At 31.3% G+C, this 12,998-nt stretch overlaps 1 protein-coding gene across 3 annotated transcripts in view; it reads left to right on the forward strand.

The window, feature by feature from the left end:
* Positions 1-12,998, forward strand: part of DCDC1 (doublecortin domain containing 1) — a 505,142-nt gene that overhangs the window by 114,678 nt on the left and 377,466 nt on the right. For all 3 annotated transcript variants that reach the window (XR_012093393.1, XM_008002854.3, XM_073017517.1), the window contains exon 10: positions 5,024-5,190. Coding sequence is in view for 2 of the 3 variants with exons in the window: in XM_008002854.3 (XP_008001045.3) it covers positions 5,024-5,190 (167 nt within the window). In the remaining variant the exon portion in view is untranslated. The remainder of the gene's footprint in view (positions 1-5,023; positions 5,191-12,998) is intronic.

A 12,998-nucleotide genomic window follows, 5' to 3' on the forward strand; every position in this document is an offset into this window, starting at 1 on the left:
GGAGCTTTCCAGCTATTACCCAAAGCTGGGTAAGGAACATTAAAATACACACATACCTTGGCACTAGCTCAAACTCTCTGCAGTCATACTTCCTGGACTGGGAAGCAGTCGCATCTAAGTATCTTTTAAGAATTTACTTTGTTTTGACCAAAGAAGATTTTTTAGGTCAACTTCATTTAAAAAAAAAAAAAAAAATGCCAGTTGAACTGGTTGAATTGGTGGGAAATTTCCAAATGCCTTGGTGTATTTCTAAATGATATCTTGTTAGCAATAGCCAAGTATTTTAGAAGTTGTACCAGCAGCTTGCTGCCAAAGAGTATATAGAAGTTTCTTTATAGGTAACTATACTCTGGGCAGTGTGCTTTTCTTTCATAGTCTCATGTACTCTGACTGAAATGTGAAAATTACAATATTATGTAAATTATGGTTATGGATATTTAATTGTCATGACTTTTAATTTTTTTTGTAAGCAAGTTATTAAAGCCTTTGATTATTCCCTGTGCTTCCTGAAATGCTATTAATAAAAAATCCTGATCTTTGTAGCTTTCCATATTAGATTGAAATGCTGTATGCAAAGTAGCCCTTTCAATGTAGGATGTTGCTTTTGGAGAGGGATATATATTCCCTAGGTATAGATCATGACAGAATATTCCAGTCTAAATCTGATAGACAAATTTGATTAGCTTTGTGGTTTCTCTTTAGAGGGATTTTTGGTTCCTTGTCATGTACTTTCTCCATTATGTATCCCAAGTAAGTTCACGCTTCTTATCAGTGATGAAATAGTTTTAATATAAGATCCTCTTGAAGACTGAACAGTTTATTTTCTTATTTAACATTTGAACTCATTTTTGGGGTTCTTAGAAGAAATTACCTTTTTTATTTAAAATAGTTATTTTGACCTTAATCTAATATTATTGCTCTGCATTTAAATTTTATTATGTGCCTTTTTCTATAGATGCATGATTTATGACAAGGTAGGATAAAGTATGTAAGGGTTTTCCAAGGACTTCTAAAAAATACCCATCTCTGGCCTTCTGTCTAGTTAATGCTTCCTTCCCAAATCTTATGGCTTTCTTTTTATATTTATTTTCCTCCTTAGTCTTCATAATCATATAAGGAAAATTAAAATAAAAACAGTTGCACACATCCTAAATATGCTTTGAAATTCAGGAATATTCATGTTTATTTAACAAATTTGGATCAAATTTTTTTAGGTTATAGAAAGTTACAGTTTCTAAATGATCGTAGATAGTTATAGTTATGTTCTTAAAACTTACCCAGAAGACTGTCTACAGTGTATCTGCAGTAACATTTATTCATCTAGTAGACATTTGTTGAGCACTGCTTTCACAAACTCCAGAAGGTTTCAGGATTTACTGGGGGATGAAAGTGGGAGGGGAGAAGATATCAACTAATACAAATTGATAAGAAAAAAGAAACAAAAAACAACAACAACAAAAAAGAGAGAATGCTATGGGAGGCATAGAGGAGGGAGCAATTAATTCCACCTAAATCATTTAGGATATTTTGCCAGAGGTGGTAACATTTGATATGAGCCTTGAAGGATAATAATATATTAATAGGTAGGAAAAGAGGGGAGAAAATGGGAAAGGAATGAAACAGTGTGAGTGAGAAAGGTGTCAGTTGATAATTATGAAATTAATATAGCTACTAGTTTTGTTTATATAATCTGTTTACCCATGATGCTCACTACCAGCTCTGTCCAGTTAAGTTACTCTTTTTGGTCACATGAGTTATCAACAGCCTCAGTCTTAGCGCCAAACTCATTGAAATGATTGGATTAATTTTCATTTTGCCATATAATCATAACTTGAGATGAAACAAAAGGAATAAAAAGTAATAATCCACATAGGTTTTCATCTTTCCAGGGGTGGAAATGATCCCAGTGAAATGATTCCATTTGACTGATATATGCATAATTGCTAAATTTAAGGGATGATCAACTTCCAAACCATTTGATATGAAATGTTGAGGGCTAGCTTAATGAAAATACAGAAAAGAGAAGTTCTTACCACAATCATGCAAACAGGAGAAACTAGGTAGAACACCTGTAATACAGGCCTTTCGCATAAGAAGAAATGTTTATGTGTTGTTATGCACACAAATATTAAAAGACCATAGGATAACCTTCTTGAATGAGGCAATATTTCTACATAATAGTTTGAAGACAGAAAAGCACATGGTTGGAAGGACACAAAAATAATAAGGGAAAAAGGGAACTCTACATAAAAGAGAAGAAAACCATTGGTTAAGAGTACTTATGAGCTATGATTTGGTATAGAATATTAGGAATATCCACTAAAACACTTAAATAACTAATTCACATCCATGTTAAAATCTATGGTTGAGGTTAAAAAGTCAAGCGACTTCTTTTTTTAAAAAATCAATTATTCAATAATATTTTAAAAGTGCATTTTAGGCCAAGTCTCCTTTTTAAATGGACAGTTCTTTAATTCTAACTGCTTAATAAATATTATTATTTTTTAGTATAACATAGGCTGATTTATATATCCTTTTTAAGTACTTAGGCGTATCATTTTCTTATGTTTTCTGTACCTTCCTAGTTAGTGGAAACATTGTTTGTTCTTGGAGTGTGCTTTGTCTTCCTTTTCAAGAAGATCATCAAAGTTACTAGTTTGCAGCTTCCAAAAAGAAAGAGCCTTCTAATCCCTAGTTCAGAGGCTAACCTTTATTAGTGCTCTCGTGGTTATAATGAGGACCCTGCTTCCAGCAGGGAGATTCTGGAATACTGAACAGATTATTCAACAAGTTCAGAGCAGATTCTGAAGTCCCTTATAAAACCTGCTTCTGAATACTGCTTTCTTTGCTTTGCTATTTCTGGTTTCCATAGTATTCCTAATTACATAAATCATGTGGAACATGGGAGCTGTTTTCCATCCAGTATCAATTCTGACACTGCTTATGCTGTGGTATAGTTTTAATTTTTTTCTAAGCTGTATTTTTTTTTCTAAAATTCTTATGGACAGTGTAAACTTTGAAAAACCTAGAATTTTTGTTGTTAGATCTAGTAAGTGCTTTTTTTGGAGTCCCTTGGGCTGACATAAAGAATTTGAAAGTTATTTTGTGACAAGCATAGATAGAGAATCTGATAAAATTTTCTCGTGTTTAAATTCAAGATTAACTCTAGGGTGTAAATCATTCAAGCTTATCATCTACTGCTCAATTTATTAAATTTTATTTCAACTTAGTATCTATTTATGTAGTGCCTTACAGTGTTCAAAAAGTATGGCAGGTTCAATGAGTATACCAATTAAAGGTATATGAATTAAAATCTAATGCATAGTAATATATGAATGTGTAGCAATAAACTAAAAGCACTGATGATTCTTAAGCTAGGTTTCTTTTGAAAAAAATTGTAATCAAGATTGATTTATATTTTACATTTTTTAAAGGTCGAAGAGTTATAATTCTGAATATAAGCTCATTTATCTTTTAATTTGTATTGCTTTTATAATATTTATGATCTTATATTTTTTTAAGTTTGAGGTGTTTGTTATGATAAAACTTAGAAAAGCAATTACTCTAAGAGAGTATAAAAATGGGGTTGATAGATGAATTTCAGGAATTAGTTTCTCAAGCTAAATAAGTGAATTTTATGCATACATCTAAGAAGATGTTTCAGCAGTCATTGGCTCATAATTTCCTCCTAACTTTATTTATACTATATTAGTAGCAAAATCTTGAACCCTGTTTTCAACATTCTCCTTAGTGTTGAACGTATTAGACAGACTATATATTATGCTTTGCTAGAGAGTTGTGGAACTTAGTGCCATGAAATGCATAACTTTTTTACCAAGAGCAAAATTTAGCAGAATACCAGTAGCAAAGGTCATTTGCATAACTCAGCCTCTCAGCAGCTCAGCTGAACCTAATTGTAATTCAATTTCCAGATTGCTATGCTAGGCCTCTTTGCATAAAATATGCAACATATAACATAACTAACAGCATGACCTATTTTCTTTGCCGGACCTATTTTCTTTGTTGGTGATCTATTTAATTCCTTTTTGTAGCAGAAATGTGTATCAGAATAAGGTAGCTAATACATATAGTTATTATGTATGTTTAAGTTTGTGTCACATGTATATACTTAAATAATGACCAAATACAGAAAAATATTTACTTTTTGTGGATTCCCAAGTGTGCCATTTTTATTTCTTGATTTCTGGCTTTTCAGAGGAAAATTAAATCTTGAAAAATGTTAGCTAGCTGCCGTGTTATTGGACTATTTTACACTGGAAAGACTTTATAAGCTAATCGTGTGAAAAAGTGTATGAACATGTTTGTCAACTCCTTGTGGATGTTGCAGTACATACCCATAAGTAAATATCTTTTATCTGTTTACAAAACGCATGCTGGAATAGCATTCCTAAATCCTTGACTGTTTCCTATTCCAGAAACTGAAAAAAGAAAGGTGTGATAAACTGCTTGCTTAAAATTCTCCCTGCTATTTTTAAACAGTCTTGCCATCCTGTTGTATGGGTTACTTAAGGAATGCAACAAAAATCTTCAAATAGGATGGCTTATAAAGGTGTGGATTGTATTTTATGAATAATTTCCAGATGTGATGTTTTAGGTATATAGACTCCTCTACAAGAAGCTATATACAGAAACAACATGGATCTTACAATTTTATCAGGACAATGCAAGTAGATTTCAGCAAGGTTGGTTCCAACTCATCTGTGATAAATGAGAAGATAAGGCAATCAGTGCACACCATGACACTCTGTGCAGCTAGTTAGGCACACTTCAGAACTACTCAGGTGTGCTCACAAAGCTTATGAGTCTTGCATGGGGGGTGTCTCAATATAAATACATCCTTCATGGTGGCCACTAGTAACGCAGGAATTGCCTCTCTAAGACTTAACCCAGGTCAGATATAAATAATAGATGTTAAGAGTTAGCTCTGGTATTGGGGCTGTGTTCCAGGCAGTGTATTTCGGTTGGGTTGGGTCAAAAGAATTTTTTTTCTTTTCTCGCATAGTTCCTCTGCTTGAAAAATGCCTGCAAAATTCCATCACACCTTTGCGGGGACCACTTTGGGTTTCTAAGGGAGAAGGTTTCAGCCCCTCAGGAGCTAAGATGTACATCCAAGGAGTTCTTTTGGCCCTGTACCAACGATTAAAGTCTACAAAAAAATATTATAAACAGGTGAGTCATCCCTCTTTAAAAATTGCTTTATTATATGTTTTAAAAATGTGCTTGGTTGTATAGAGGCAATGATTGGCATTGTGTCATAAAAGAACTGTGACATGTATTTTGTGAGCTCAGTGCCCGTTAGGGAGCCAAAAATGCTGCTTTTGTAATCTCAAAGCCAACAATAATGGAGCTAATTGTGTCTGTCTTTTGGTATAAGATGTCATATGTCTCATCTTTTCTTGCAGCGCATACTGGGCAAAGTGAAGGCAACTTCTTACGTGGAAATTCTATAAACTATTACTTTAAGAAAATAAATAGCTCCTAAGTCATTTGAAGGTTTAAGTGTTTAGCATTCTATTTTTTTCCAGCATAAAATCAGATTTATGGGGGTTAGAATACAACAAATCACATTCTGAAAAATGAAATCACGAATCAACTTCATGTCAAGAGTAACTTCATTTATCCTTATATAACTTCTCTGTTTCAGGAGTCAAAAGTATACACACAGAGTTAGTTTATTTGAATCAGGTTAAACTGGATTTTGTTCTTTAATTCCTGTGTATTTATTTCATATTTGTATGTGTGTGTGTAAAGGGTGATATTTTTATAATCATGTATAGGGACTTTTGATTTATCTTAAAGTATGATTCACATTTGTAAAGCAGAATTACGAAGACATTTATAGCATAAAAATGAAATTGCCACATTTAAAAAATCCTCTTTGTACTTGGTTTTAAGAATTGAAGCACATATTTTTACCAAGCTAAATAAGGACTGGGTTTTACATTTTGAACTGGGAGGTTCCAGTTTAGAACTGGGCTCATTATCTGAGACCACAGACTGCTGAAAAATGAATATTTTGAAAGCATCATGCTATTATTCTCTGCTTGCAGAGAGGAAGGGGAGGTGGGAATGGGCTGTCAGTCTTAGTGTTCACACAGCACCTCCTGCTGTAGAGTTTGGAAAAGAACAACTTGTATTGACTTTGGAAGAAAGTGTTGTACTAAGGTATCCAGAATTAGCGAAAAACATCTTCCCACGAAAACTTCGCAAAATGTGTTTGGTTTGACTCTTTAATTTCAGCAGATCCAGAAACAGGGTTAATAATTATAATAGATAAGGCTATTCGTAATAATACAATGAAAGAAATAAAAATCCAAACTAATGTTCTCTATTAAGTCATTATATATAGAAACCAGTATAAAATATTTTATTGCATTTAGATTAAATTATTTTAGTTGTAATATTTACGTTTTAAGATATAATGATATTGTAAAATGGATCATGATGAATTGCATTACAATAATTTATTTGAAATTATGTGGCTTGATTCCACTTACTGAAAATTAAAATTATTTAATGTTAGAAGAAATAATGAGACAATTCTCCAATTCAAGAAAAGCACTGTTTAAATAAAATCTAAAGACAAATTAAAACATTTTCTAAGTTTTATTTCAAGTAAGGGTGTTAGAAATAAGAAACATCCCAGAAAGTAATGGCATGTTTTTCTTCCACTGTCTTAAACATGTAAAATTTAAATAAGTATAAATTGCTATACTAGATTTAAAAGAGCTCTGTGCATTGTAAGAAAAAAATACTTTCAGAATTACTTAGTGCTTTAATTAAAAAATTTCTTTATGATTCAAAATAGATGAAAAACATATTTTATTAAATATTAAATTATGAACAAAATTTAACCTTTTAGTGTCTCTGTAATTGTCTGTTTGGGAAATCTGTAAAGATTTCAACATTATATGAATTTAAGAATATTTTGAAACCTATGCTCTCTGCCATTTCTCCTAAAGCTTTTTTCTTCCATTAAGTTGTAATTCAGAGCTTTCCATTCAGCAGTTTTAATATGATACTTAAGTTTTATTTTGAAATATAAAAATGAAGAAAAATAAGCAGAAATTTGCTCATTATGCATTTTTATGTAAATTTCTGTTGCTTTAGATGTGCTCTATTTTATGTATGCTTGAGGTTTTCTTCTTTTGTAGTGTTATACCAAGACTTAATTTAAAATTATTTGAATGTTTAGAGAATTCACTATAGTGATATCCTTATCAGACCATCAATGCTTAGGTGTTAAGCCTGACAATATCTTTATTTGTGAGTGGGATTTCTTAGCAAATATCCTTCTGAAGCATTAATGAACTTTGTTTGAACTACACTTACTTCATTTGACCTTTGGTATAGCCTTTTCTATTTAGTTTTGTATAAGATTGTGTTAAAGAATCTTTAGATAGGTGAAATGGAGTTAGGTGATGATTCCTATTTCCTTAACAAATTAAAGTTTATAAATCATATGATTAGATTTTTCTTCATATTATTTCAATTTATTTCACTTTTGAGATCACATATAAAAACAACAATATTGTCTTGATGTCTGTCAAAATATAAGCTTTAAATTTTGTCATTCCCAAAGGAAATTTCTTTTAATAAATCGCGTTAATATAGCTTTAAAAGAAAAGTCAGGGCGACTGGTTTTATGTTTACGAACTTACTCATTTTTCAATTTTTAACTTTAGCTTGGCTGTTATAGCATGCAACTGAATTAAGCACACTACATTAGGGTGGTCTTAAATATATACTGATTCGTGTGTATTAAAATGAGATATTATATTTAGAACAGCATAAAGTCACTTAGTCTTACATTTATCACATTTATTTCCTTAAAAGTGGGAACATCTTAGAAATTGCTTGGAGCTAAGCAGAATCTATTTAATTGGTAATCTTTGCAATTGCATAAATGCATTCCTATGAAATGTAGTTAACACTTTCAGTGACAGGGCCTGTTCCATCTCATTAGCATTCTTGTTATGTAGTGGTGCTGTTGGTGGGGGTGTTGAAGTAGGAATGCCATTGTGTCGAGTTCTAGTGTTTGGGGACAAACACTGCTGTGGAAGGAACGTGTGAAAAGGCCACAGTCCTGTCAGTGAATGAGGAAGGCTGTGCTTTCTGTGTGCTTCAAGCAGGGAAGCTGTCATTCATAGGCCTAACACAGCTAAGCAGAGGCCAAAACACAAGGCTGCACTACCTTTTAAAATGATATTAGTGATTTTTAAACATGATCTTCTTTATTTATGATCCTACATAGAGCTTTTAGTTGCTGTCAGTAAACAAAATATGGTAGTCTGTTCAGAAAGATGCATAAATGTGTATGGAACTGTGCCAGGCAGCTATACAAATAATGACTCAGAATGGCTGATGGGCAGTGTTAAGTACAAATGTGATTTTTGAGAAACACTCATTTCTGAAAATGTCTTCACAAGTTTGAATTTTTCCCCAAACCAACAAAATTCCTGGAGACTTTTACAAAAGAATGTATAGCACTTTTTTTTTAATACAATTTTTGAAAACGCTTATGAACTTTCAGTTTTAATCATGTAAAGCTGTTCACAGTATGACCTAACAGTTCTTATAGATTGCATAATTATTTTTGAAATTCAGAGAGAAAAAAAGGGAAATGAGTATCTAACTATAATATGATAAGCACCATCTTAATTTGGAAGAGAGTCATAGCCCCTGATTTCGTTAAGCCATGAAAAAATGCATCTGTGAATTTATGAAATTTTAAGAAATTTTTAATTCTACTCCTAGTTTTTAGCACTTCGGAATAAAATGATTAAGTTTGAGATTAAATTTTAGCTGATTTGATTACTTAAAGCAAAATAAATAAACCAAAGTATTCTCCAGTATTTCTTAAATTCTTGGGGTATTTTCTAAACTTTGGTAGTGTATTGAAAAACACTGCAATTTCTATTTATGTCTGAAGTTGCGGGAAAATGTTTTATTTCTGTAATTTTAATTTAGAAATGTGTATTTGAGCTATTTGTAGTAAATCATTACTTAATAAAGTTTGTTGAGGATTATATAATTTTTGGCCTGAGTGATTTAAATTTAAATTTTTTTGCATGTATGTAGTCTCTTTTGTTTATTAATTTAAGCAAGTTAACTTTTTTGGATGCTGTTATATATGCTATATGTAAAAGTTCTATATTTGACGTATTGTGTTTAGCGATCTCAGGTACTGAATTTCTATTTCAAAAATTAGGTTTTACTTTTTAAATTATAACAATATTGCAGATTTATTTTGTGGGCATATTATTTGATGAGGAAATAACCATCTAGCTTCAGTATATATTGTTTTTGCCGTTTAAAATTGAAATGTATTTTGTTAACATACTAAAACCAAGCTCTATCAAAGCACTTAAATTTTGTTTAAAAAATTGTGTAAGTAAATGTTGGCTCACTTTATCCACACTTTCAATAAGTTTGGTAGTTAGGTATCAAACAACAGTATAATATAATTATATCCAGAATTGATTCAGCTCAAAATATGCTTGAATTACATTTATTATTGACAAAATTTGTTTATTGCATAAAGTATTTAAAAAGGAATCTTAGTATTTTAATTTTTCAAAAAAGAAGTGCTTAAAGTTAGTCTTTTCAGATCCTGTGTCAATTAAAATAATTTATTGGTTCTACATTATTGAATGAATAACTATTTCTATTTTATTTTCTGTATATACTTTAAAAATTGAGCTGTTTCTTTGACTTAGTCTTTCTGTGAGAACACTTAAAATATTTCAATATTTAAAAAATTTCTTAATTATCCTTTGAAACCTTGGAACAAAATCTATAATATGTAAACACAATGTACTATTAAAAACATGAAAATAGCGTGACAGTCATTTCGAGATGAAAACTACTTCTGAAGGTTCTGATAAGTAATTTTTTTTAGAATATTAGGTTGTTTGTAGATTTGAGTGATTGTTGATTTTTTTTTTTTTCCTGAAACCAAGCTGCATTCTAGTTACTTGAAGTATTTTAAGAACCTTAAACTTGTGTCTCTTTCTAAGTGTCATGCTTTGAGCAGGCCTAACATCAGTTAAATGAAGTGAAAATTGCATTCTTGTCTTGATAGAGATGAAAATGGATTTCTGGTCATGAAATAGATGTAGTTGTCACTTTTTAAAAAAGGTGTCAGCAGTTTGCTTCAGTGAGTAAGGTGCCAATTCAGTATGGCAGTAAACTTGTGATCTGAGCAATCAATAAAATGCTTCAATAACTTCTGCTTCATTACACTTATAATAAGAGGCTATAGATCCATGGCACATAAAATGTTGATAAAGAGGATATGTGGGGATCGACTGTGACAATTTTCTCAAAAGTACAGTAAGTGCAATATTGCCATCTAGAGTTTGTGCATAGGTAATTATTACAGAGAGGGGGGAAGCGACAGTGGAATAAAATAAGAAGTGATATTGAAATACTGTTTATTTTCCATCATTTATCCATGACACATTTATCTTCATGGAACATTTCATTTGACTTGTCATAAAGCTGTTTGTTTAGGTCAGGAGAAAATTTTGAAATCTGTATTTTTCTCTAATTCTTTTAGAATTATACTACCAAGTGTCAAATATGTATCTCTAGCTCAAAATTGAACTTTTTATCATGAAAACTATTTATTAAATAACTCACTTTAGAAAAAAATCGAGGTTTTTCTTTTTTACATGGTAATTCAGTTCTATAAAACCAGAGAGCTTTATTGACATCTCAGTTGGGTGTCTTTCAATTAGAAAAATTATCTTTATTAATGGTAAACCTCCTTCAGAGAATAAGGGCCAACTTACGTTTCAAATGGTATTTTAAAATAAATTTTTTTTACTTAAAAACTGCATCTCATGAAGGAAAGATAGACTTTTCTGCTTACGCAATTCTGAACATTTTCATGAAAAGTGAATTCCATTTGGGGATCATCTAGGAATATGTCTCCATCTTTATCAACACATTAAAAATATTACTTATCACCTTACTTTTCTTGATTAATTAAAAAGTATTTAAATTGTTTCATTTTATAATACTTTTTGAATGAACTAATATGGAAACATTTAAAAATCATTTATCCTCTGTACTTGTGACTGAATAGAAAATTTTATAAAAATCTGAATTTAAGTGTTTTAATTATAATACAGATAAAGTAAACTTAATGTGGATATAGATGGACTTAACAAGGAAAGTTGTGTTTTTTCTCACTCGACTCTCCCTTCACAGAATATGGACCATTTTTCTAAGTTTATAGAGCTAGGCCTTTAGGTTTCCCTGAGATGAATAATTTGGCATTAATATGTTATTAATGCATTTTTTCTAATACGCTGTTGATGTATTTGGTTTTTATGTCTGTGTGTGAATGAATTCCATAATTGTAAAAAATGGAAATGATTATAACATAAATTTATTTTCATTTTCTGACCAAAAATTTATTCTCAGACATCCTAATGTTATATCTCCACTTATATTTAAGATAATTCTTTAGTTAGATGAAGATATCCTTCTTTAGTTAGATGAAGATATCCTATGTTGAAATTTCTAATCATATTGGGTAGAAATATTGCATTTTAAAAACTCCAAATAAAGATAGAATTGTCCAGGCAAAGTACTTGAAAGTAGACCTGACAAATGTTCTTTAAATTACTCAACCACCTACAGGTATTATTGCCTATGACTCTTTTGAAATGAGAATAAATTTTATAGAGTTACAGCAGCAAAGTGAAAGAGTGTGTTTGATAGATTCCCTGAACAGTTTCAACACCCACAGGTATTATTTGTAAGAAAACAATCATGCCGAGTCTTCAGCTGGTTAGAGAGGGCATAGCATTCTATCTTCACCTGACATCCTATCTGTTCCGTCAACATCCTGGGCCCCCTGCCTTCTGCCCCCTCCTCCCAAAACAATAATGCTCACTGAGAGATTCGTGTGAATGGACAAGAATATGAATGTTTTTTTTCCTTGAAGAACTAAAACGGTAGTGAATGCACATTCTTAGTGGGAGGAAAACCAACTCTCTTGAGGATTGACTAGTATTTTCTATTTACTATTCAAATGGATCATTGTTGTCAATGATTGCTAGTTAAGATCTTTGGTTGTTGAGAAGTCTGACTAATGATTGATAAAGCAATTGTAAACATGTTGGGAATCATTGCTTTGCTTTATTTTATTCAGAGACATATATAGTGGCTTCCTCTCACTTCTTGTTAGTAGCGTTAGTTCGAGTAAACATCAATCTTACAACAAACTTCTAATTTTCAAATAATATAATTCGTTCTTTGCTCTTATTTTATATGTTGCAAACAGTGGGAATTAATATAACATTAATTTATTGCTCTCTTCCATAAAACTTTCTCAATTATGTTAGAAAATCAATTTTACATAACCTCCCTAAAATAATCAGTATCCTGTTACATTTCTAAAATATTTAAGTTTCTAAACATAGCCAGTCATGCATGGAAAAAGGATGTGGCAAGAGTTCATTTATCAACACTTAATATATGTGACTGGGAAGTAGATATTGAAAGCTTCAGAGAAAAGAATTATAGCATAAATAAAAGGTGCTGGAAAGGGCTTCAGCCTTGGCAAACCACAGGTGAGTTACATTTTTTAGAACTGTACTGCCCAATACACTATACCTTGTGTTTTTAAACTAAAATGAAATAAAATTGAAAATTGGGTTCCTCAATCTCCCTCGCCACATTTTGATTACTCAATAGCTATATCATCACTGAAAATTCCGCTGGACAATTCTTTTTTAGAAGGCAAAAATTCGGTCGGATGGGTAGTTATACTTCTGGCATTCGATTCCTCATTCTATGATTAACAAGGTGACAAATCTTTGTTATGTCACCTGTAATACAGGCCTTTCACATAAGAAGAAATGTAACTTTGTAACTTACAGGTGTTATGACAAGGTAGGATAAAGTATGTAAGGGTTTTCCAAGGACTTTTAAAAAATACCCATCTCTGGTCTTCTCCTGTC

The sequence above is a fragment of the Chlorocebus sabaeus genome, chromosome 1 (genome assembly GCF_047675955.1).
Source record: "Chlorocebus sabaeus isolate Y175 chromosome 1, mChlSab1.0.hap1, whole genome shotgun sequence".
Classification (NCBI taxonomy): domain Eukaryota; kingdom Metazoa; phylum Chordata; class Mammalia; order Primates; family Cercopithecidae; genus Chlorocebus; species Chlorocebus sabaeus.